The sequence below is a fragment of the Phascolarctos cinereus genome, unplaced genomic scaffold (genome assembly GCF_003287225.1).
Source record: "Phascolarctos cinereus isolate Bilbo 61053 unplaced genomic scaffold, phaCin_HiC Scaffold_5;HRSCAF=322, whole genome shotgun sequence".
Taxonomy (NCBI): domain Eukaryota; kingdom Metazoa; phylum Chordata; class Mammalia; order Diprotodontia; family Phascolarctidae; genus Phascolarctos; species Phascolarctos cinereus.
Window position 1 is genome coordinate 148,877,555 of NW_027555958.1, and position 26,281 is coordinate 148,903,835.

At 40.2% G+C, this 26,281-nt stretch overlaps 1 protein-coding gene across 6 annotated transcripts in view; it reads left to right on the forward strand.

Annotated features, from left to right (window-relative positions):
- The window catches only part of FYN (FYN proto-oncogene, Src family tyrosine kinase), a 309,834-nt gene that overhangs the window by 273,837 nt on the left and 9,716 nt on the right, over positions 1-26,281 (forward strand). For all 6 annotated transcript variants that reach the window (XM_021008095.2, XM_021008092.2, XM_021008091.2 and 3 more), the window contains one exon: positions 18,655-18,786. In XM_021008095.2, coding sequence (XP_020863754.1) covers positions 18,655-18,786 — 132 coding nt within the window. The remainder of the gene's footprint in view (positions 1-18,654; positions 18,787-26,281) is intronic.

The following is a 26,281-nucleotide window of genomic DNA, read 5'->3' on the forward strand; positions in this document are numbered from 1 at the left end:
TCTTTATCTGTCACTGATTCAGTTCAATTCAATAAGTATTCATAAAGTATCTACTATGGGCAGATAGGTGGCACAATGGATAGAGAGCTGGGTCCAGATTCAGGAAGACCCAAGATCAAATCCAGACCCAGATATTTACTAGCTAAGTGACCGCAGCCGAGTCACTTCATCTGTTTACCTCAGTTTCCTTCTCTGTAAAATGGAGATAATAATAGCACCTACTTCCCAGGGTTGTTGTGAGGATCAAATGAGATAATAATTGTAAAGCGCATAGTACATAGTAAGTGCTATATAAATATTAGCTATGGTGATAGTCGTGGTGGTGGTGGGGTGGTTATGGCAGCACTAAGCCAAGTAATCTCTCAGCTCTGGGCATTTTCTCTGGCTGTCCCCACTTGCCTGGAATTCTCTCCCTTATCCTATGTGACTGCTGACCTTTCTGGCTTCCTTTAAGTCCCAACTAAAATCCCATCTTCTAGAGGAAGCCTTCCCTAACCCCTCATGATTCTAATGCCTTCCCTTTATTAATTACTTCATGTTGATTCTGTGGATAGCTTGCTTTGTGTAATTGTAAGCTTCTTGAGGGCATGGGTCGTCTTTTTCTTCTTTTTGAGTCCCCAGAGTTTCATACAGTGCCCAGCATATAGCAGATGCTTAATTAATGTTTGTTGGTTGATTGAACTTATAATCTTATCAGTCTGCGTATTCCTTCCAATAATGCAAACTACAAATTACCCATGCCTGTCCATCTCATGCAACTTTTGTCCATGACCTCCCATAAGTTGACCCCAGAGGTCCATCCAATATTCTTGGAGCCTTCCTTGTATTAGGTTGACATCACAAGAACACAAATGGAACATGTTGGCTGCCCCTCAATAAAACCATATGGTGTGTCCCTAAAGTCTTAGTGCAGTTTTAAGCTTTAATAGCTTAAACCAGTTTAAACCAGTACCAGCCCATTTTCGATTTTGCCCCTTGATGGCATCCTTTTGCCCACTTGTGTATAATAATACAATGCAACTTGCTCAAAACCCCCATATACCTTTCCAGTGCCCTTTGGGGAATTTTCAAGTTCAGTTCTTCAAAGCTGATAGCAAGATGAAAAACTAAAAGTAACCCTCACCCACAAGGAGTGTGCATTCTCCTGAGAAGGAAGAGGCACAGCTCTCTAGTTTCCATTCTGACTTTCATATAGCAAGAATAAGGGTGGAATGTGTACAAAGCCTTCATTTGCACACTGGAAACTGTCCTCAGAGAAAGCTCCATGACACCAGCTATTGTTAATGCCATGAAGTACATGCAGTAACAATTCAAGGAAGAATTATTAGGATTTGAAGTAGAAGTGAAGAGCAGATTGCCTATTTACTGGGGATGAAAGAATTCCATTAACTCTGATGTGACCTCAGGGTAAGGGTAGACCATTCTGACCTAATAAATTTAGTTTATAATCCTGTTTTCACTTAAAACTGAGTGTGTGCAGTCAAGCTATGCTAGATTGTGGTAAAAGCAATTTATTTCTAGACTCCAAAGATGAAAACATTTTTGGTTTATTAGGGAGACAATCACATCATCAAAGTCATCTATGTTGCGCAATATTAAATGCAGGTCATTTGTGCTTGATGAAACTGGAGTTCTGTGTCTAGGATAAAATACATCAGCAACCAGGAGATTTGAATACATGTGATTTGACGCGTCAGTCAACAATTCAGCATCTTCTTTATGTGCAAGCACTATCCATCAATCAGAACATGTTTATTGAGACAGTCTTGTGTGCCCAGCACTGTTCTTATCAACAGGGGGCAAAAAAGCGTAAAATACTGGATTCTAACTGCCCTTTGAAAGGAAGCTGCTGCTAATGCAGTGGATAGATCACTGGAGTCAGGAAGACTTGAATTCAAATCTAGTGTCAGAGACTTACTAGCTCGGTGACCTTGGGCAAGTCACTTGACCTCTGTTTGCCTCACTTTCTTTAACTGTAAAATGGGGATGATAACAATGTCTACTTTGCCAGGGTTGTGGTGAGGATCAAATGAGATAATATTTGTGAAGTGCTTAAGAAAAGTGCCTGATGCAGAGCAGGGCACTATATGATTGTCATAGTACCTACCTCACAGGGTTGTTGTGAGGATCAAATGAAATAAGATTTGTAAAAAGTGTTTAACATGGTGCCTGGCACATAGTAGGTGCTCTATAAATGTTTATTCCCTGTTTTTCCTCTGGGAACTTTTGTTCCATATAAAGAGGGAGGAACCAATAAAGAGAAATTCTCTTCTGGATCTGATTGTCACTGGCAATGACACTGGAAGAAAAATAACTGAGAAGCACAGAGGGGGTGAGAGACGACTCCATCTTGTGAAAGGAAAAGAGAGGAAAGCCTGGCATAGTCTGATGCATATCCCAGATTTGGGAGTGCAGATTTCAAAGGGTTCAGAGAAATTTCAGAGAAATGGGATCCCGTAGAGTAAAGCTACAGTGGAAAAATAGGCCAGGAAGGATAAGAAGTTTTCAAGAATGATCATTCTGAAGTCACATGCAAAGAAACCATTCCAACGAGGAGGGAGAAAAGTGGCTGTGCAAACAGGTGGGGGGAGGGGGTGTCTTGTTTTGAAAATATGGAATATTGGAAGATCGAAGCAAGGTCAGGTAACAGATGGTTACAAAAGCATGGCATGATCCAGTAAGAATAGCACTAAGAATGTTTAAACTCAGACTGAGCTGAGCCTGGGGAAAAAAGCTAAGGATAACAAAATTGATTTTTCTTTGTTTGGGGAAAGAGGAAGATCAAAAAGGGATGGAATCACTGATTGAGCTGGCTGGGATAGTGATGCCCAGCTGCAGAGAGGAGCTATTCAGGACTTACTTTGCTTCTTTTCTACTAGGAAGAATGATCTTTGAAATGGAAAGAACAAAATACATTACTAGTAGGGAGTAATTAGAGAGAAAGGAGGACAGAACAGATTAGTGTCGGTGGAAGAAAAACTTAATATTCTTTGCTTTTAGGCAAAAAAGAGACAATTTATTAATAATAGGTGACATAGTGGACAGAGTACTAAACCTAGAGTTAGGAAGACCCAAATTCAAATCTTACTCAGACAATAGCAGAGTGACTTTGGGCAAGTCACTTGGACCTCTCCAAGAGAGAAGGAAAGGGGGGAATGGAAAGGGGGAGGAAGAGAGGAAAAAGGAAGGGAGGAAAGGAGGGAGAGGGAGAGAGACAGAGAGAGTACATTTATTAAGAGCTTACTATATACCAGGCATTGTGCTAAGTGCTAGGGATTTACATATAAGCATATAGAAGTCTCTTCCCTCAAGAAGCTAGCATTCAAATGAGGGAGGATAATATATAGGGGAGCTGGGGAGAGGAGGGAAAGCAAGATGACAGGTGAGGAGAAGAAGTCCAGAGAGTGAGTCCAGGCATGAATGAGGTAAAATATAGCTGAGGTCCTTACTAAAGTGGTGGTCTCAGGGAAGGAGATATCAACTAAGAGGTCAGAGCCTCAGGATGAAATTTTGGTAGGGGAAGGGGGAGACTGGGGAGGAGACTGAGAAGGCTCAATTTCCGTATCTGTAAAATGGGATCATAATAATAGCTTCTAGTTCACAGGTTTATTGAGATGATCAAATGAGATGTATATGTGTGTGTGAGTGCGCACGCGCGCACACACACATATATAGACAAATATTTGTATAAGATGCAGATATTATATATATAATTATATATTATGGTGTGTGGGTTATTGTGAGATCAAATGAGATATATATCTAATATGTGTGTACATACATATATACACACGAATATTTTATATAGATGCAGATATAGAGAAATTATATAAATTATATATAGTTATATATGATATGTGGGCTATTGTGATGATCAAATGAGATTTTATGTATATTATGTTATATATATTATGTATTTTTATATATCATATATGAGAGCTTTGCATGCCTTAAAGAATTATATAAATGTTAGCTATTATGTTAACTGTTTTCATTATTAATAATAATATTATTAATAATACTAAACCACAAGTATGACTGCTGAGAGAGAAATTCAAACATCAGTTTCCTCTGCTAACTGAAATTCTCCCCTGGCAAAGTCTTCTAACATTTTATAGTGTTCATAAACAAAGATGAAATTCTATGGAGAGATTAAAACAAAGATACATGTTTAATTTTAGGGTTTCTTTGATACACTTAAACAAAACTATAGAAATAATAATAATGTCATACTTTTGGAGAAGTAGCTGTTTTCCTGGAATATTAAGGCCAGGTTCTGATTAAACAAAAAGCCTCACCATCCTGACCATTAAAAAAAAAAGAAGTGACATTTCCTTTGGTTAACGAAGGAAGCAGTGCCTCTTTTACCACTCCCTTCTCCGGATTCTTCTTTCAGTAGAGTCAAAGGTAAATATTTTGTTGTTGTTAACTCGTTTCAATCTTGTCTAACTCTTCATGACCCCATTTGGGTTTTCTTGGCAAAGATACTGGAATGGTTTGCCACTTCCTTCTCCAGCTCATTTTACAGATGAGGAAACTGAGGCAAATAAGATAAAGGGACTTGCCCAGAGTCACACAGCTTATAAGTGTCTAAAGCCAGATTTGAACTCAGGAAGATGAATCTTCCTGACTCTAAGCTCATTGTTCCATCCACTGTGCCACCTAGCAGCCCCGAAGGTAAATAAGGAAGTGTTTAATTGGACTAATCAAAAGACACTCTTGCCCCAAGTTTGGTTACCAGCCTGATCTGTTTTGAGAAGTTGGAATTCCTTCCTGATTAAATACAGGAACCAGTTTGGGCTTTGCTAATTAAAAGATCAAGTGCTCTATACATTGACATCTGTTCCATAGTCAGACAGTAAGCATTTATTAAGCATTTACTATTTGCCAGGCATTGTTAGTTTGGAACGTGATTAAGTACAGATCGAGCTTTAGGACCAAAAGCTTTAAACAAGGACACTGAAATATTACAGAGTGACATTTTAAAAGAGAAACAGGGTCGTATGCTTTTAAAATGCCTTTGTTAAATCACTAAGCCTCAGTAATTAGTACCCCCTCAGTACTGTAGGAATTGGCAGGTGTCACGGTGGCACCCCTATCAGCGTTGTTTTAAGTACTGTGGAGAACTAAAGAGGCCCAACAGGACTGGAGAAGAGCATTGTTGTCCCACTTGTCTAAAAGGGAAGGAGAATGGAGTCTCTAGACTCTAGGCCAGTGAGTTTGACTTCTACAGCTGGAATGTATTATTAAAGACAGGCAGGTCGTGCCAAACTAACTTCATTCCCTTTATTGACAGAGTTACTAGACTTGTCAACTGGGGGAATGTGGGACATAGAATGCACCTACATTTTAGCCTAGCATTTGATAGACTATTTCATGCTGTTCTTGTGGAAAAGATGGAGAAATGTGGGCTAGATAATGGTAAAGTCAGGTGAGTTATGAACTAGTTGAATTTCTGTACATTATGAATAATAATAGCTTTATAAATATTAATAATAGCAAATATTAACTTTTAGAAATAGATATTTACTCTGGTGGTATAGTTGGTATAAAACATCCTTCTAAAAGTCCATGACAGTTTCCTGCATACATAGTCCAGAGGAAAAATGAGCTCAAGTTTAGAGCATGTGTGTGTCAGAGTGGTAACTCACAGCTTCCTAGTTAATGGGAGTCCTTTTCTTCCCTTCGTGGGCTATTCATAACATTCCCCTTAGCCATGATGTAGGGTTTTCTTCAGGACTCCATTCACAGCCTTGAATCTGCCTTTCCTTATCACACTCATTCTTGGCGCCCAGTATTGATACTGTATCTGCTGTTCCGGGACGCTGCTAGGCCTAGGAAGTTGATGAAAAAGGACCAGTCCTGAGGTCCCAAAGAGGGTGGTTAACATAGTTCATCATCAGTCGTCTGGAGTTATGACTTACTCATTATGTTTATCAGAGTTCTTAAGTCTTTCAAAGTTTGACTTTAGTGGTGTCATTATGCATTATGTAAATTGTTCTGGTTCTGCAAACTTCACTCTGCCTCAGTTCAGACAGGTCTTCCCAGGTTTCTCTGAACCCATCCATTTAAACATTTTTTAATGAAATAATAGTATTCCATTACATTCACATAACCACAGTTTGTCAGCAATTTCCCAGTTGATGAGCACCCCCTTAGCTTCCAGTTCTTTGCCACTACAAAGGAACATGTGTTCCCAGGCCTTCTAACTCCAAATCTTGTGCTCTTTCAGTTGGATGACCATCCATTCCCTGGCCCCCACCCTCCAACACTCTATTATATAGTAACTCTTCGCTAATCTCACTCTGTCTTCTCCCGACCTCTCTGAATTTGTGCAGCCTATCTCTGGAATATACTTCTCATTTTAGCCTGTTGAAATCTACTTCCTACCTCCTCCTTCTTGTAGCCTTCCTTGGTGACTTAAAAACTGAAAAGAGTCCAGGTTGTAACTATTAGGACAGTGGTGACTTTTTTTTCTTTTTTTTGAGGGGGGAGGTTATGAGAGGAAGATGAAGAGACAGTTTTCCTAGAATGTTAGAGATGGAAACTGTGTTATGGAGCATTAAGGATCAAGCTGGCAGGAGTTGTTACTTTCCAATGAGAGGAAAGTAATCTTTGTTTCATTAAAGGGGTATTTGGGAGTAGCTAGGTGGCACAGCAGACAGAACACTAGTCCTGCAGTCAGGAGGACACGAGTTCAAATGTAGCCTCAGACATTTACTAACTGTGAGACCCTGGGCAAGTCACTTAACCCTAATTGCTTCTTCCCCCCCTCCCAAAAAAAATATGTATGCGTATATATACACATATATACATATATATACATACATATACACATATACACATATATATACATATATATACATATATATACATATATGTGTGTGTGTGTGTGTATATATAGATATATAGATATAGATAGATAGATAGATAGATAGATAGATATATCTATCTATATATATATATATATATATATATGAGAGACAGACAAAAAGATAATTTTTTGCCAGATTGCAAGTTAGTTGAAGGAATAAAACTGAAAGATCAGAGTGAGGCTTCCCTCTGGAAGCTCCCTGAGAACACATTTACATAATATTGTTTATAGGACAAGCCAGTCAGTTAACAAACATTTATTAAGTGCTTACTACGGGCATTGTGCTCAGTGCTGGGGATAAGCAGAAGGGCAAAAAAAAAATGCTGTGTCCTCCAGAAGCTCACGTTCAAATAGGGAAGACAATTTGTAAATAATTAGGTACATAGAAGACATATACCAAGTAAATGGAAGATAGTTTTCAGAAGGAAGTTTCCTGGGGGAGTGAAGTGGAGTGGGAAAAGAGAATGGTAAAGATCTTTTGCAGTAGGTGAGATTTGAGCAAAGTCTTGAAGAAAGCCAGGGAAGATAAAAGGCAGAGGCAAAGAAGAAAAGCATTATGGGCACAAAATTGGGAGATGGATTGTCAGGAACAAAAAAACCACACCGAATATATTTGGCCAGAGTAATTGGATCACAGAGCATGGAGGGAAATAAAATATAGGAAGACTAGAAAGGTAGGAAGGGGCCAAGATGTGAAGGACTTTAAATGCCAAACAGAGGACTTTATAGTTTATCCTGAAAGTAATTGGGAACCCTTGGAGTTTATTGACTGGGTGGAGAGTAGGCATGATATGGTTAGATCTCTGCTTTAGGAAAATCACTTTAGCATTGGAGTGGAAGATAGATTACAGTGGAGAGAGACTTGAGATTGACCAGAAGGCTAGTGTGGTAATCTAGGGGGAACATGGCTATTGCAATAGTTTAGGAGAAATGTTCTAAGAACCTGCACTAGATGCTGACTCCGTGCATAGAGAAAAGGAGATGTATACAATCGATGTTGTGAAGGTAGAGAAAAGATTTGACAGCAGGTTGGATAGGTGGGGTGTGAGTGCAAGTGAGTACTCAAGGATGGCATTAAAGTCATGGGCCTGGGTGACTGGGAAGGTAGTAGTGCCTTTGACATTAATCACAAAGTTGGGAAGAGGAGAGATTTTGGGGGGAAGGAGAATGAGTTCTGTTTTGAACTTGTGAAGTTAGAGGTGTCTACAGGACATCCAGTGTAAGATGTCCTGGGGGCAGTTGGTGAGACAGAATTAGGACTCAATAGAGAGAGCAAGACCAGATGATGAAATCTGGGGATCCTTTGCATGCAAACACAATGCTGTCCAAAGGCTCAGGAGGAAGAATGTTGTTATTCACTCTAAGAGTCAGGAAAGGCTTCACAGACTAAATGGCATTTGAGCTAGATTTTCAATTCAGTTCAGCTCAGGAGGCATTTATTAAGCACCTGCTATGTGCCAGACATTGTGTGGGACACTGGAAATAACAAAGACAAAAAAAAGAATCAGTCCCTACCCTCAAAGAGTTCATTCTGCTAGGGATGGGGAAGGAATACAACATGTACATAGAAAAGTAAATGTAAAATAAATGCAAAGAATTTAATTTGGTGGGCAGTTAGGTGGCTCAGTGAATAGAGCACTGGGCCTGGAGCCAGGAAGACCTGAGTTCAAATCTGGGTTAAATCTAGCTGTGTGACCTTGGCTAAGTCACTTAGCCTCTATCTGACTTAATCCACTGGAGAAGGAAATGGCAAACTACTGCAATATCTTTGCCAGTATTGACATGCTGTGGTCCATGCAGTGACAGAGTCAGACAGGATTGAACAAAAGTTTAGAGAGGAAGAGCACTAGAAATGAGATGAGGAGATCACGAAGGGCTTTTGTCTAGGAGGAGACTTGAGCTGAGCCTTTAAGGAACTAAGGGATTCTGCCACCACTGAAGTAAAAGAGGAACAATGACCCAGGTATGGGGACGTTTTGTGCAAAAACGGAGGAAATGGAATGCTGAGTAAAAGAAACAGTAAGTGGGCCGATTTAACTATAATAGACAGTCCATGAGAGAGTCAGCCTGGAAAGATAGGTTGGAGACAGTTTTTAATGCCAGACATTAGGGAATGTAGGTAATATGAGAACCAAAAATATTGATAAAATTCATTTTGAAAATGCCATACATGGCATTTAAAGAGGAATTTATATTTTATCCTAGGGGCCAAAGGAAGCCACTGATGCTTCTTTAGCCACAGAGTAGCACAGTTGGATCTGTTCTTTATCTGTTTGGTAATTATAGGAAATACAAGGCAGCTAGGTGGTGCCATGGATAGAGTGCCAGGCCTAGAGTCAGAAGGACCTGAGTTCAAATCTAGCCTCAGACATTTACTAGCTGTGTAACCCTGGGCAAGTCACTTAACCGTCTTTGCCTTAGTTTCCTCATCTGTAAAATGGCTGGAGAAAGAAATGGCAAACCAGTCCAGTATCTTTGCCAAGAAAACCCAAATGGGTCACAAAGAATCGGACATGAATTAACAACAACAAAAAAATAGGAAATTTGGATTAGAGAGGGAAGAGACTAGAAACAGAAAGACCAATTAGAAGGCTATTGTAGGGGCAGCTAGGTGGCACAGGGGATAAAGCACCAGCTCTGGAGTCAGGAGGACCCGAGTTCAAATCTGGCGTTAGATACTTACTAGCTATATGGGAGTCACTTGTGAGGATATGACACTTGAATCCAAGGGAGATGAAGAGAGAACCAAGAGAGAAAGTATGTGGGGAGAGAGAGAGAGAGAGAGAAGAGAGAGAGAGAGATAGGCAAGCCCAGGACAGAACCCTGGAGCCCACTTACACAGGGGCAGCAGGACATGGTTGATCCAGCAAAAGAGCCTGAAAAAGGAATGGTGCAAAAAAAGTCAGATATGAAGAGAACCAGGAGAGAAGTAGTGCTTTGAAAAACCAGGCAGGAGGAGTATCTAGCTAGGAGTGGGGTGGGTCTATATCACTGATGCCAAACTCAAGTAGGAACATGTAAAGATTCCTGCGGCCTGCATATTGACTTAGTTTTAAAACATAATGCTATCTGTGGTTTATTGGGGGTTTTTTTGTTGTTTTGTTAAATATTTAAATATTTCCCAATTTCATCTTAATTTGGTTCGGCCACACTCAAGCTACATTTGACTTCTTTGAGGTATATGGCCAAACGTGGTAGCCAGGTCAAGATGACTGAGGACTGAGGACTTTAAAAGTTGGGTTGGAATCAAATTTGAATGCTGCAAAATTATAGCAGCCAAGCTTGACCCTAAAAAAGAGATATAAAAAGGTATCTTCCCCTGCTTCTTTACAGAGGTGGGAAACTTTAGGTATAAAACACCTTCTCATGTCAGACTTTTTTTAATATATTGCTTAATTTTGCTGAACTGGGTTTTTTTGTCCTTTTAAAAATTCTCTATTATAAGGGTTGGCTTTCTGAGGGAGAGGAGAAGAGGAATATATTGAGGAATGCAGGTGACATAAAACCCAAAAATAGCAATAAAATTTGTTTTCCTAAAAAAAGATGTTAGATTTAAACAAAAAGAGGATGGCAGGTGAAAAGATACACACAGATTGTGATACTATTTTCTATCTCTGACCAAACAGGAAGGGTTTGAGTGGACTGGGTTTGGACTAGAAGACAATATTAGTATCCTGTTAAGCCAGAGAGAATTTCCTTATTATAAAGTAGGTCAGTACGCTTTGGCAGCTAGGTGTCACAGTGGATAGAGTGCTTGTCCTGAAGTCAGGAAAACTATCTTCCTGAATTCAAATCTGACCTCAGACACTTATTGGATGTATGACCCTCGGCAAATCACTTAACCTTATTTGCCTCAGTTTTCTCATCTGTAAAATGAGCTAGAGAAGGAAATGGAGAAGCAAACCCTCCGGTCTCTTTGCCAAGAAAACCCCAAATGAGGTCACAGAGAGTCAGACACAACTGTAACAACTGAACAACAACTTTATCCTACCCAGGAGAGTGTAGTAAATACCAAAGTACCACAAGAGTTCTTAACTAGAAAATCATCCTGTGGAATTGGACCCCAGGACTGTATTAAAACAAATCCCTAAGGAATGAGGAAGGATTTGCTAACAATGAGTTATGGGATAGATTACTTAAGAAGATTGAGAAAATTTGTAAGGAACTGAGATCATTCTACCCACTTCAGTAAAAAGAGTATGATTTCCAACCTGTATTATTTATGACTTGTCCATACTGGCTCAAAATTGCCCCCAAAGTGATTGAGATAAATCAATGATGAATGAAAAGTCAGTGATCAGTGTCTTTTCAAATGAATCCTAAAGCCCAGTGAACATTAATGGTGTTCAGAGAGTACTTCAAAACATCAGGATCAGTGACCAGCTGTTAATGACATCTTTATTTGGATAATTTATCCCATTCTCTCCTTCACCACCACCCCCCATATTTTCATTGTAAAGCAGGGGGGAAGAGGGAACTGCATTTGCATCTGGATCTTGTATCCACTAATCTTCATTAATCTTTAGTTTCTTAAGAAAGAGTGTTTCAACCAGAGTTGCAGTGGTATTCAAAGGCGAAATCTAGGTGGTGCAGTGGATAGAGCGCTAGACCTGGAGTCAGGAAGACTCATCTTCCTGAGTACAAATCTGGCCTCAGACACTTACTAATAGTGTGACGCTGGGCAAGTCACTTAACCCTGTTTGCTTCAACTTCCTCATCTGGAAAATAAGCTGGAGAAGGAGATGGCAAACCACTCCAGTATCTTTGTCAAGAAAGCTGCAATGGGGTCACAAAGTGTTCAACACAACTGAACAACAACAAAATCTTCTAATATTCCTCCCTTCCTTTAACAGTCCCTTTTCCCCTGGAACAAGATTGTTTTAAGTGAGATTTGGGGTATATTTATGGAAAAGACAGAGAAGGTGGGATGGGACAGTGAGAAGGCAGAATTTTGCTGATTGATACAAATAAAATATTTTTTTTAAATGAAAAGAAACCCCAAAGAAGCTTGAGTTTTCTAGGACAGGAGTTCAAAGCATAGGGACTATAGATCTGGTTTTTTTAAAAGAAATATTTTGATAATTGTATTTCAACATAATTGGTTTCCTTTGTTTAAAAAAAGAGAGGAGAGAAATAAGATGTGAAAGGCAGTGTTTACATTTTGGAGAGGCTTCCTTTCAAATTTTAGATTTCTTGTTTTGGAATCTTTGATTTCCTGGGAAAGAAGAAGCAGGTAGCAGCCATGGGCCCAGCTCACCAAGTGCCTCCCTGTGTTGGAAGCATGCTGGAGAGTGGAGGGGAACAGTCAGTAATGCTGACACCATGAGCCTTTGGGTGGCATGTAAAACACAAGGGAAAAGACAGTGAGTGGGAGGGAAGAAGTTAAATCATTAGAGAAGTGTTGATTAGCTGTCTTCAATTGAAACCACAGCCAATGGTATGTAGTTTGCTGATGCTTTCATTTAACCTTTTGTGGTCCTTGCTGGGGACAAAGGGACCCGCCCCCCTTTTAGCAGAGCCTCCTGGGAGAGCAGGGGAGGAAGAGGAGAGGATGAAATTAGGATGGCAACCCCATGCAACAAACTCCATTTTCTTCTACAAACAATAGCAGGGAATGGTGGGGGAAGATATTACTGGGCTTTTTTTTTTTCAGCAAGAAAACTGATTCAAAGCAAATTTATTTCATGCTGAATCCAGTGAGCTTTTGCTGAATCCAAGTGCAGCTTGAAAAATGTTGTTATCATAAATCCCTGTGTCACTGCAGCCCTTGTTTGAATATTTCTAAAGATTTTTATTGGGAGGCTTTATATCCTGCTTATGGATCATTAAATGATGGGGTGTGGGAGATGATACTGCAAGAGAATCCAGAGACCATCTAGCTCAGCCCCGCCCCTCCCCCCATACACACACATACTCTGCACCTCTGGTTTTACAGGCAAGGAACCTGAGGGTCTAAGGGAAGTTTAATGACTTGCCCAAGGTCATAAAGGTAAGTGTCAGTGGCAGGATTTGAACCGAGGTCTTAAAAGGTATTTAGCCTGGAGTAGAGAAGATTTGGGACAGGGAATGAAGGAAGAGGTAGCTATCTTCAAGTATTTGAAAGAAAGGGTGTCACACAGAAGAGGTATAGGGCGTGTTCTGTTCCCCAAGAGTGGAACTCAGAGCAACGAGGCAAACTTAGGCTTGGCACAAGGAGAAAACAATTAGAACCATCCATAAGTGGAATAATAGCTAGCGTTTATATAGCACTTCACAGTGTGTAAAGTTTTACATATATCCCATTTGACCCTCACAACAACCCTGGCTGGTAGGTGCTGTTATTATCCCCATTTTACAGATGAGGAAACTGAAGTCACTTAACATCTGTCCACCTCAGTTTCCTCAGCTATATAATGGGAATAATAACAGCCCTTCTGATCTGAGGTCTTTTTTAACTGAGATTCTGTAAGAATCACAGATAGATATGGCCCTACAGTGATGAACCTCAAGCCAACAACAGGCCTATTTGATACTTTGAAGCCCCTCCAGGAAGACTCAGAATGAAGTTATCCAGGTAATAAACATTGCATGTTAAGGAGCACACATATACACACACACATACACACACACTCCTTCAGAGCAGTAGAACAAATCCAGGAGGAAGACAAGGAAGGAACCTTTTGCTTGTCATTTCATTTAATTGGATTTGTCTAAGAAGCAGAGGCTTGAGCTTCACTTGCTTCTAAAATGGAAATCGATGCCTCCCAGTCATTCAGCCCAGGCAGTCTTTGAGACAGGAAGCATTTGGATGCACCTTTTTTAGTTCTTTAACAGAGTAAGTGAACGTGAAGGGGAATACAGAAGAAAATCCAGTACATTCATCAGTCGGATCTCCTATCGTATACCTGTATCAGCAGAAATCAATAAGCATTTATTAAGCACCTACATTTGCCTTGCAGGCATAATGCTAACTGCTGGGGCTACAAACAAAACAGTGCCCTCCAGAAATTACATTCTATCAAGAGTCACAACATGTACACATTTGAGTACATGAAAAATATGTACATGTAACCTTTGTAAATACACACACACACACACACACACACACACACACACACACATACTGTTGCGGTATGAGAGGTTGAGACCCCTCAAAGACTGGAGTACATGATGGGTCATCTGGAATGAATTCACAGACTCAAGCATTCTTTAAGTCAAGTTGGCAAAAAGTTTATTGTTACGCTTTTCAGCAGGCAAGGATTCTTAAGGATCCTGCAATCTTAAGAGTGGTACAGTTAAAGCTTATATAGGATAAAATACAATAAAACATGTGCCAAATATACTAACTAGGGGAATCAGGGTGAGATTAGGGAGTGGTTAAGGAGTGGTCAGTTCTTAAAAGAACATGCACTTCTTGTACCTGCTGTGCAGGCGTTTTACCTAGAGTTCACTAGGAAGAGCCCACAAGGGGGCCACATGGAGGAGTGGTTTTAGGCCTGCTATGTCACTAAGTTAACTAGCGGTCAGGGACAACTGAGAGTTGTCCAGTCTGCCACCAGTCAATGTCTTGTTTAACAAGATAGACGTAGGGAGTATACATATGTCTTAAGTTAATGAGGAGCCAGGATGTAGATAATGAGGTAAGGCGGTAGTATAGATAGTCCAGTGGGTAAGAATGTCTTTATGACCCAGTGCAAAGCCAGTTCAAACTAATAATTCCTTCAGGTGCTGTTTGTAACTGCACCAGGAAAAGAGATAAGGATCTTGCTGGGGCCCACTCATGAGTAATTGCTAGGCACAGTGTCCTTGGGCTGGGGAGAAACTGTCAGGGATGGTGTTTCTGAGGCTAGGGAGAAATTGGGGCCAAGCACAAGCACCCAAGCACCCCGTCAACACTGCATGTGTGTATATATGTAAACATAAGTACAGGCAAGATATAACATAAATTTAACATTTGTGACACACACAAACGTAGGTACACATAGGTATAGGTAGAATATATATAACCTTTATATGTAATATATGTGTGTGTATGTACACATATAAGTACATGCAAATACAGTATATGTAACTATATATGTGTATGGTATGTGTACACCCATGCATATAAATGTATATGTGCACGCACAATCATAAATGCAAAATATACTGCGTGTAACTATATATGCACATGCATGTGTATGTATGCAGACATAAGTACACATACACATGTATGCATACGTACAGACACGATATTTGTCGCCTTTGTAACTATTACATGCACACATGTATATGTGTTCACATATAAGTACGTACAAAACATGGAACCTTTGTGGCTATATATGTGTGCCTGTATGCATGTACATATATAAGTACGTGAAATATAATGGGCATATAACCTTGGTCACCAGATATGTGTACATGTATGCAATGCACATGTGTATACATATAAGTACATGCAAAAGATTTCTATGCAATCTTTTATAACCATAAATACGTATGTGTATATATGCATTACACAGGTACATGCAAAATATGTGTAACCTTTTATAATCATGTATACACATATATACATATGTGATTACAAAAGGTTATATATTATTTGTAATAAAAGGTTACATATATGTATTTATAAGTACATACAAATATTATATACATGCAAAATATGCTATATGTAACCTTTTGTATTCAGATTGTATACATACACATTCATGCATATATATTTATATGTGTATAAATTTATAACTAGATGCAAAATATAATATATATGTAACCTCTTATAACCAGATGTTTGTGTGTATACATACATACATATATATACACACATGCATATACATATGTATGTATACACACACACACACACACACACACACACACACATACATACATAAGGATCAGCTAAGTGGCTCAGTTGATAGAATGCTGGACCTGGAATCAGGTAGACCTGAGTTCAAATACAGCTTTAGATGCTCACTAGCTGTGTGACCCAGGGCAAGTCATTTAACCTCCCCCTGAGTTTTCCCATCTGTAAAATGGGGATAATAATGGGCAGCTAGATAGTATAGTGGATGGAACACAGGCCCTGAAGTCAAGAGGACTTGAGTTCAAATTTGGCCTCAGACACTTTTTAGCTGTGTGACCCTGGACAAGTCACTTAACCCTGACTGCCTCCCAAAAAGAAAAAAAATGGGAATAATAATAGCATCTCCCTCCCAGAGTTGTTGTGAAGATCAAACAAGACAATAATTGTAAAGTGCTTATCTCATAGTACCTGGCACATAATATAGATGTCAATTGTTGTTGTTATGCATGTACACATTAGGTGGCACAGTGGGTAGAATGCTAGATTTGGGGTCAGAAGAGACAGTAGTACCACTGAGTTCAGGAAGGGAAGTCATGTAATATATCTGGAAAGCTAAGTTTGGAAGGGAGGAACCCTGAAATAACAAAATGGTCATTTTCAGAGCATGGCTAGGCCTGGTTACATGGAGCCACACAGCTCTTAAGAAAAAAGATGTGAATAATTGTGCTGAGAAAAATGACTAAAAATAACACCACACATAAAGCTGAAGAAATACCACAGTACTGCTTTTTTTCTTCCTGCTAGCATATTAATATAAGACTTTGTATGGTGAAATAATGGACTTATTATTTTTTATTTCATTTCACACTTAGAGATGCTGAGGAAAACTGGTGTAAGATAAGAGCGTTGTGGATTTGCTAAGGATGCTATTATTGTCAACAAAAATCAAATTGCTGTAATTTATCATAGCTCCAATTACTAATTACTATACTCCAGAAACTATAACTCTAGTGATTTTATAGTTTCCATGTTGTGTCTTTGTAAGACATACAAGGAAACAATATTATTTTGATAGGTTTTGTATCCTTTTCTTACAGGCCCTATATAGAATTAACATACTTTAAACTCATATCCATGTTCACATTAAGAATAAATATGCCTTATGGTTTTTAGGTCATTTGCACAATGAAATGTGTCTAACCTTTTTTCTAACCAATGTGTATGAATGACAGAGAGAGAGATAGAGAGATAGAAAAAAGAGGGCCACACAAAGCCCAGCACCAATATGGTGGGTTCCAGGAGCAGCGGGTGGGGACCATTGGGTTGCCTTAAGGAGAGATTAGTTGGTCCAAGTCAGAAATGGAGCAGGTCAGAGTTCCCATGATCATCAGAGTGGGATGAGTAGTCAAAGAGGAGGAAAGAAAGAGACATTGAGAGAGAGAGGAAGAAGGAAGGGGAGGGGGTTGAGTGTGCATATTGTTGGCTCAATTTTAATCTTGTGTAAATCTTTCTGGCAAATTAGAGTAGTGTGGCCTCCACCCTTCCCCTTTGGGAGGAGACAAGATTTTCTAAGACTAGAGGTGGGAGATGATTCAAGGGTGTGATATTCTGTATCAGACTGTGCCAGAAGTTTGCTCCATGAACTTTGAGAGACCATATAATCGCAAGATACTCATTTAGGCAGGGCTGTACTCCTCTCCTAGGAAGATCATGACGTATTTTATGGTTTGTTTGTTTTTTTTAAATCTCTGGCTCATGGTTTGAAAACTGATTTGGGCTGGGGCTAGAGGAAGAAATTAGGAAAGAACACCACAGCATCAAAGAATATTAAGAATCAACTCAGAAAAATGGAGGGATTTCTCATTGCTCCTTTCAGGATCCTGGTGTAGAGGGAGGGAATTAATTAGCCAATCCGCAAACATTTATTAAAGCATTATCTATGTAGCAGTTGTGGTGCTAACCTCTGAGAGTACAAAAATAAAAATGCCACAGCTACTGTCCTCAAGGAACTTACATTCTAACAGAAAAAAGGGACAGAAAGGAAAGCTCTTCTCTGGTTAATGGGGAAAGCCTGAGCAACATATGGACTAATTTGGACACAACCATGTGTCAGATTGTCTCATACCAGCAGAAGCCATTCACAGACATTCTGTATATTTTGTAAGGCATTATGACTTAATACTATGTGATACAGAAATTTACTACTGATTAAAACAGAATTGTAGTGCTTAAAGGAGCCTTAGAGATGATCTAGGTCAGCTTTTCCCTCTCTTTACAGATTAGAAAAATGAGGTCTGAAGAGGATAACAGGGCTTGCCAGAGGCCACACAAACCATCTATTAAAGCAGTTAGTCATCCAATATTTACTAGCTGCCTACTAGGCTACAGTGCCTACAAGGCACTGTGCTAAGTGATGGGGATACCAAGAAAGGCAAAAATACCAAAAGACAGTCCCTGCTCTCAAGGAGCTAGTCTAATAGGGAAGACAATAACGTGCAAACAATTAGAGAGAGGAAGAAAAAAAGAAAGAATCAGTGGGGGGGGTAGTAAATTAAGAAGGCTGGGGAAAGGCTTAAGGTGGGACTTTAGGTAAGAAGTGACAGAAGGCAGGAAGTAGAGATGAGGAGGGAGATAGTTCTGGGCATAGAGGACAGCCAAGGAAAATGCACAGTTAGAAGATAGAGTGACATGTTCTAGAAAGAGTGAGGAGGTCATTGTCACTGGATCACAGACTATTTCGGGAGGTATGTGAGGCATAAGAAGACTGGAAAGGTAGGAAGAGGTCAGGTTATGGGAGGCTTTATAAGCCAAACAGAGGAATTTATATTCAGTCCTGGAGGTAATAGGGAGCCACTGGAGGTGATTGAAGAGGGGAGTGACATGGTAGGATTTGCACTTTAGGAAGATCAATTTGACAACTAAGTAGAATTTGGAATGGAGTGTCCCTTAGAAGGGTGCTTCTTGTGTGATCTTGGTACCACTTCAATCATGAATAATAACCACCATGCCCTTGCTTTAGGTGCAAAGTTCCCTATCAAGTGGACGGCTCCAGAAGCAGCCCTGTATGGAAGGTTCACTATCAAGTCTGATGTATGGTCCTTTGGAATCTTACTCACAGAGCTGGTAACCAAAGGGAGAGTTCCCTATCCAGGTAAGAAGAGAAGTCTGGGAAGGAGACCTGCTTGGGATTCGAATGCCCCAATCACGCCATTTGGAGAGTCATTCATTCATTTCCCCAGCACAGTGCCTAGCAAAAAGCCTGTACCTTTTAAGCGTTTGTAGAATTGGATTGCATTTAATGAATTCCACAAACTTTTTTTTTTAAACTCCAACCAAAATTGTAAAAACAACTCAAGTTTCCACAGTACATTCTGAACATGACAGCCAGCGAGAAGGTAGTGCAAATATAAGAGATAGAGAATGGACCGTTATTGCATTGATAGAGAGATCTCCAGATTGAGGAAATGCCTGTCATTATTATTATTGTTGTTGTTGATCTTCATTCTCAAAGAGGACCGATGACATCACTCGGGCGATGTCTTGACTTGCATGTGAATTGGATTTAAGTGAGGCAGAGCTGCACCAAGTCGTCAGCCTCATTCTCCGTCCAGAGTCAGTGGAGTTCAGTGGCAAGACAATGCAATTGGGTGCTATCTCTAATACTTCTGGGCTTTTGCCTAAAGCAGTGGTGACAAACTCAAGTAGAAATTGATTCCCTTTTGCAGCATGCTGACTGAGAAAATGACAAATTAACATGATGTTGCATTGTATTTTGTTGTTGTTGTTAAATGTTACCAATTACATTTTAACCTGGTTTATGCTCTACTCTGGAGTTTGGTGGGAGTAGCCGCTCAGTTTTTGATACGTCTGGCTTAAAACACAGAAAGGTTATGTGATTTGCCCAAAACCACACAGCTAACTAATATGTGTGGGACTTCAACCCAGGTCTCTCTAGCTTCAAGGCCAGCTCTTTAACCACTGCTCCAGACCGCCTAAATGTATAATATTCCCACCTTATAAATGTTGAAACTAATGTTCAGATGAAGTACCTGTGGCCTATATATAGTCAGCAAGTATTGGAGTTCTAACTAGCTGTGTGATTTTGGGCAAGTCACTCCCTCTCTGTGTTCCTCATTTTCCCCATCTGTAAAATAAGGGAGTTGTGGACTAACAACATTCCAGTTCTTATAGAGTCTATTCTTTGGCAACATACTGTGGACTTATCCCTGCATTAAATGAGTCTGGACAAGAGGACTTGAAATGAAGAATCAAACGACAAAAAGCAGAAAGAGGGGGTGCCTGAAATATGGACATAGGGAGCCTGAGCAACTAAAGATGAGACAGATAGAAAGACAAGGGTGATATTTAATATTAGGGTAGTAGGGGTTCCTAGGTCCTGAGAACCAGGGATGCAAGCAGGGCTAACATAACTCCTGAGATCCTGGGAGAGGTATTCTGGCCGTTGTCATAAGACTTGGGTTTGAATCCTAGCCTCTTGCTTTTTATATGATATCATGTACAGGGTGGCTGAGGCAGCGAAGTGTCTCAGTGGATAGAATGCTGGACCTAGAGTCAGGAAGACCTAAGTTCAAATCTAGTCTGAGATGCTTGCTAGCTGAGTGAGCAAGCCACTTAACCCTGTTTGCCTCAGTTTCCTCATCTGTAAAATGAGCTGGAAAAGGAAATGGCAGATCACTCCAGTATTTTTTTGCCAAGAAAACCTCTGAAAGGGGTCGCAAAGAGTCAGGTACGACTGAATAACAAATAGTGTGGCTCTGCTGGAGCAAGATTGTGAAGGGATGGGAAAGCTAATTAAGTGCTTTTCCAGCTCTAAATTTTAAATGCTTTGATGTTCTTATGCCTAGGCACTATGAGAGAGATAAAGATGAGTAAGGCAGAATAGTCTTTACCCAGAAGAAGCTGTAATCAGGGAGATTACAGGCTTATTCACAATTATCACAAAATACAAATAAAAAGAGAGACACAAAGTAGGATGAGGGTCCTGATAAACAGCAGGGCCCTTTGCAGCTTCACCCTGAGGCTTTCTTTGGAAAATAGATGGGGCACAAAAGGGTGTGTGGCCAAAGAAATTGAGACCATAGAGCTTCTGTCTTTATGTCAACAAGAAGTCATTTTGAAGTGTATTCAAGGTGGCAGCTAGGTGGCAAAGTGGATAAAGCTCAGGCCTTGGAGTTGGGAGAACCTGAGTTCAAATCTGGCCTCAGACATTTGACACTTACTAGCTATGTGACCCTGGGCAAGTCACTTAACCCCGACTGCCTAATTGGAAAAAAAAAGAAATATATTTAAAGTTTTCAAACAATTAGCAACTGATCTAGGCACTTAGGCCCCACCCTACTCAGAACTCATGAAATCCCTTTCTCCTCAGCAAGAAAGTAAAGATAGAAGTCCCGAAGTTGAAATATCATAGGCAATCTACTTTGCAGATCAGGTCTTTGGAAAGGAAGGGTTAAAAGATTCCATTCGCTTGATGATTAAACTCTACCCATCAGACCCACAGACTGAACCACATCTCTGCAGGATATAGCTCCAGATGGCCAGAGCAAAGAGTAGAAAGACTATTAATTAGCATAGTGAAAGAAAGGGTTCACTGCTTACTATTGAATACCCTAAATATTCTGGGCATAAGTATTTATTGACTGGTATAAGATGAAATGAATAGGGGGGAACATTTTTTTTCAAGCATTCTAGAGCCTGGGATTTCCCCCCCCCCCATTATCATATTCATGCTTCAAGACAATGGCATCCTAAAGACTTTTTGGTGCTTTAATTTGTTCATTTAGATGCTGTCTCTTGTCCTCCGTGCAGTGGTTTTTATCCTGTAGTGGCTCTTCTGTGTATGGTATAGTGACGACCTGCCTTCTGAAATGTTAAGGAAATGTCTTCCAGTTACTGATGATTGAAGACAGAAAGGCAGTCTCTACCCCATAAGCTCAGTGCATACACGCATGCCTAAGGAATGAGCTAAAAAACCAATGATACGAACGATAGCAAAGATTAATGAGTGACTGAGGCCTCCTGCAAATACTGAGGATTTTTTTATAATCTCTTTGCAGTCAGGGAAGCCAGCAAGGGCAGATTAATTTGTAATCCCTTTGTTCAGGGTTTTTTTGTGGGGTTTTTTTGTTTTTTTAAATGAACATTTTTGGTGATTTCCAGAGGACACAGAGAAGGAATTATGCATAAATAGCATCTCCTTCTCTCTATGTTGTATTTCTTCTCAGCTGCTGGGAGGGCCAAGGAGCCATGTAGGCAGAATTGACAAATTCCCCATCTCTGAAGTGCTGGCAGAGGGCATTTTAGCAATCCGGATGTAAGTCAGCTTTATTGATGCTGCTGCTGCTGCTGCTGTAGCTCCCAACACGCTCGTGTGTGTGTGTGTGTGTGTGTGTGTGTGTGTGTGTGTGTGTGTGCGCGCGCACGCGCGCACATTCTAGGAATAGTCAAGCAGAACGGAAAAGGGTCTGCTTGGTAGAAGCAAGCAAAACACACCTTGGAGGTTTAGAATTGCTTCTCAGAAAGAAAACGTGTCGGTGTCAGCCCTCTATATTATGAGGATTGGAAGTCATCCCTCCTCCCCCTTTTTTTTTTATTGTATGGATTTCAAACTAAGTCCTTCATGGGATGCTCAGGCTTATAAGTCATTGAAAGTGCTTGGTGCCATCTGAAAAAAAAATGCCATTATTTTGAATTTCTGCTGATCCTAACAGCCTCAAGAAGCTTAAATTTAGGTGAAGAAGAGAAGTGAGAGAAAGAGAGGCAAGGTGTACATTTTTTGAAGTCAAGGCTTTTCAATCTAGTCCAGCTTTATGGTGAAGGAAATGGCCTCATTTTAGCCCCTCAGGATTGGACTTCTGAATAGAATTAATTTTGAAAAGGGCCTTAAATAAGAAGAAAAAGATAGTTTATAAATGGGTATTCCATGGATTTGTCAGGTGTTTTAGCCAGCCTTGAAAATAAGGGGAATGGGAATCAGAGAAAGAATGAGAGGCTCTGGGCATGAGGTTTGGCCAGAATTGAAGGGTGAAGGAAAGAGAGCATGATAAAAAGAAATTGAGAAGAGGGGAGGGTTGAAATTAATGATGAGTAACTGAAATTCGATGTGGCATGGGAAGAATTGTTTGAAAAGACATAAAGGGAAGAGAGAAACAGGAGAACAGAACATACAATAACAGCTAGGTGATGGCAATGGCTAGAGCATGGGAATATGGAGAAAGACCTGAGTTCAAATCCTACCCTAGATATTTACTAGCTTGTGACCCTGAGCAAGTCACTTGCTCTCTCCCTCAGTTTCTTCACATGTGAAATGGGAATGATAATAATAATAATAGCATCTACCTCCCAGGATTGTTGTGAGGATCAAATGAGATAACATTTGTAAAGCACCTTGCACACTTTAAAGTACTATGGTCTGCTAGCTATAAATCCTAGCTATTATTAGCTTATTAGTGACTACAATAATCTAAATGAAAATAATACTAAAAGGCAGCTAAACTGAGACTAAAGGCAATACAGATTACAGAGGACAGATTGATGACTCCAGTCTGTCAAAGAAGTGGATTGTTGGGTGAATGCCATTCCAATCCCAAGCTTGTTGATTCCCCTCTCCGCTCAGTACAGAAGGGGTGGGTCACAGATGCCCCACCTGGGGCGAAGGGTTGTAGGGCAGACCTAGTAGCCATGGGGATTTCTTTTTCTTAGCCATTTTAATTTGTGAAAGGGAAGATTTTATGAGGGCAAGGGGATATCTAGAAATGTCCAATGATTAGATAGATAGATAGATAGATAGATAGATAGATAGATAGATAGATAGATAGATAGAAAAAAATTTTTAAAGCATCAATAGAACTTTTAAAAATTAAGGTTGAAACTTGGAGCAAAGCCTCCCCTCCAGTGGGAGCACACCTTTCTGCTGAAGCATGCTTCTACTGCTAATGGACCCATGACTGTGTGCTCCCCAATGCAGCACCACTTTTATGTGAGTTATACTCTATGTTAGTTTGTATATCTGAGTTGTATATCAGGTCCACCTTTTTCCTCTCCCCTACCCTCTCTTCCCCATTGCTTGCAATAAAGTTTTACACTGAACCAAAAAAAAAAAAATAAGGTTGAAAGTAATAAGCAAAGAGTCACGTTACAATACTAGAAAAATACTATTATTCCTTAGATCTGCAACACTTGGATAAGTATAGTTCCAAAGACTAATTTGGTTGTGTATTTTCAGCAACCTAGCTATCGCTTTGTCACAGAAACATCCTCAGTTTGCTGCAAGCTAGGGTTTAAGAGCCATTCCTTTCTATCCCAAGCAGGGGTCAGCATACTGAGGCCCAGGGGCCAAATCTGGCCCACTGTCTGTTTTTGTACAATATCAGACCTAAAAATGGTTTTTACATTTTTATTTAAAGTAAAAAATTTAAAACTGCTCTTAGGTTGTGAAGTTTGCTGACCCCCATTCTAAAGAAAAACCATTTTATTCCTGCGGATTCTTATTTGTAAGCAAAATAGACAAAAACAAGTTGTCTGGGGTTGAGGCATCCATATGTTAGGAACATATGTAAATAGATGTACCTGTGAATTGGAGGTTACGTTTTTGAAAGGCATTTTAAAATTAGGCCCACAACCTTGAAAACAATTCAGTTTGCTTTTTCCATCATCCTATATTTATCTTAATCCCAGCAGTGATAGGTATATATTGGCAGTAGATTTGGGGGGGGCTGAGGGAGGGTGGACAAGATGTGGGAGAAGGGGTTGGGGGGAATTTTTTTTTGGTCCCAGTGATATTATTTACATTTCCCTAAAACTACAGTATTAGAAATTATCTCTTTGGCAAAGTTGAGTACTATGTCCTAGGCGAAGCACTCTGATGAGTACCCCTCCCTGCTAATTAGTTAGCCTCAAATTCTAAGATCAAGGATTGTGAGTTTGCGGATGATCTGGCGGAAGGGGACTGGTCTCTTTAATGCCTATCATATCCATTCCTATACCAGGTATTCCAAAGCCTTAGGGCAGTTTTAAACTGCTAACGCTTAAACATGGATTCACCCACCAGTTCTATGCTACCAAAGCTTAAAACTGCTGTCTGCAGTCTCCAAAAAATTGGCAGCCTTCCCATGTTCCTGATTTTATCTAGAGGTCAATCCTTGTTTTTAAGTAGAAGATTTGCTCCCAGGGTTGTGGTGAGATTCAAATAAGATGATAGGACCACAATTTAGAGATCCTGTCTATAAAATGTTTTGTAAGAATAAAATGCGACATAACAGTTGGGGTGTTTTGGAGGGAGGGGTAGTGTGGGGGAGTACTGGATTTCTGGCTTCATTGGTTTAGGGATCTCCCACTAAGAAAACTGCCTCTACTTAAACAAAACTTAGCAACTACTCTGCAATTTATAGGCTTAGAGAAGGGCTCTTAACCTGGGTTCCACAGACCCCCAAGGAGTATGTGGATAGATATCATGGTGTCATGAACTTGGGATAGGAAAAAAATTGTCTTTTTTTTTCCCTCACTAATACCTAATTGAAAATTTCCATTTCCTTCAAGTATGAGTGTAGGCAATCAAATATTTTTTTTTTCTGAGAACGAGTCTTTACACTTCACCAGATCACCAAAAGGATTCATAACACATTTTTTTAAAAATAGAGTAGGAAGACCTGAACTAGAGAGTTGTCAGGGCATGAAAAGTTAAGTGACTTACTCAGGGTCACCCAACCATTATGTATCAGAGGCAAGATTTGAACCCAGGTCTTCTTGGCTCTGAGGCTACTACCCCACACTGCCTCCCCCTGCATACATACATGTCATTTGGCACAGTTTTTGTCATTGTACATGGCACCACCCACTCTAGGGAATTGGATGCCCTCTCTCCACAGCATCCACCCATCTCTCTGTCCTTTTATCATAACATATGACACACATCTTCCAGCTTGTCTCATAATTTCTGTGCCAGTAGGAGCAGATTGGTTTGTGGGCATAAAGAGACTAGGGATCTCTAGCCAAGAGGAGAATGAGCAGCCAGGAAATGACCTGTAATCCTTCATAAGCCACGAGTGCATTTTCTTCATCATTGGCTTCTGGGGAGGAGAAATCAAGTGAGGCTTTCTCGCACCAGCTCAGCACACTGTGTGCTCTCCCAGTCCTATAATATCTTGTCCAAAGTGCCCCAAGGATCTACCCCCATGCCTCCTCTTATAAGACATCCCTTGCTAAGTGGCATCTGCAGTGATAGGCAGGTGAGTGGAAGGGAGTGAGTGTTGGTAGAAGGCCAGAGGGTGAATGGGAAGCCAATAGCCAAGGGCCTCCCACTGCAGAACCTTGGTCCACTCTTCCCCACCTTCCATTTCTCACTCCCCTCCCTCCCTGCTGTTCTGTTACCTGCCTTATTCTCCACTATGAGCTGCTAGGGATTTATATAATGATCACCTTCACCCCTCAGCCCTTCCTCTAATACTCTCTGGGAAGGAGCTCTTTGTAACAATACTCCTATCACCTCCTCTAAGAGCCTTGCCATTTGACGGCCATAACATGTACACTGATGGCAGTCTTTTCTGCATTTATTATTCTGGCATTTTTGTTTTTGTTTTTTTGTTTTAAGCAGCTGCACTTGAGGTATTTGGTAAAATGAAGAAGCC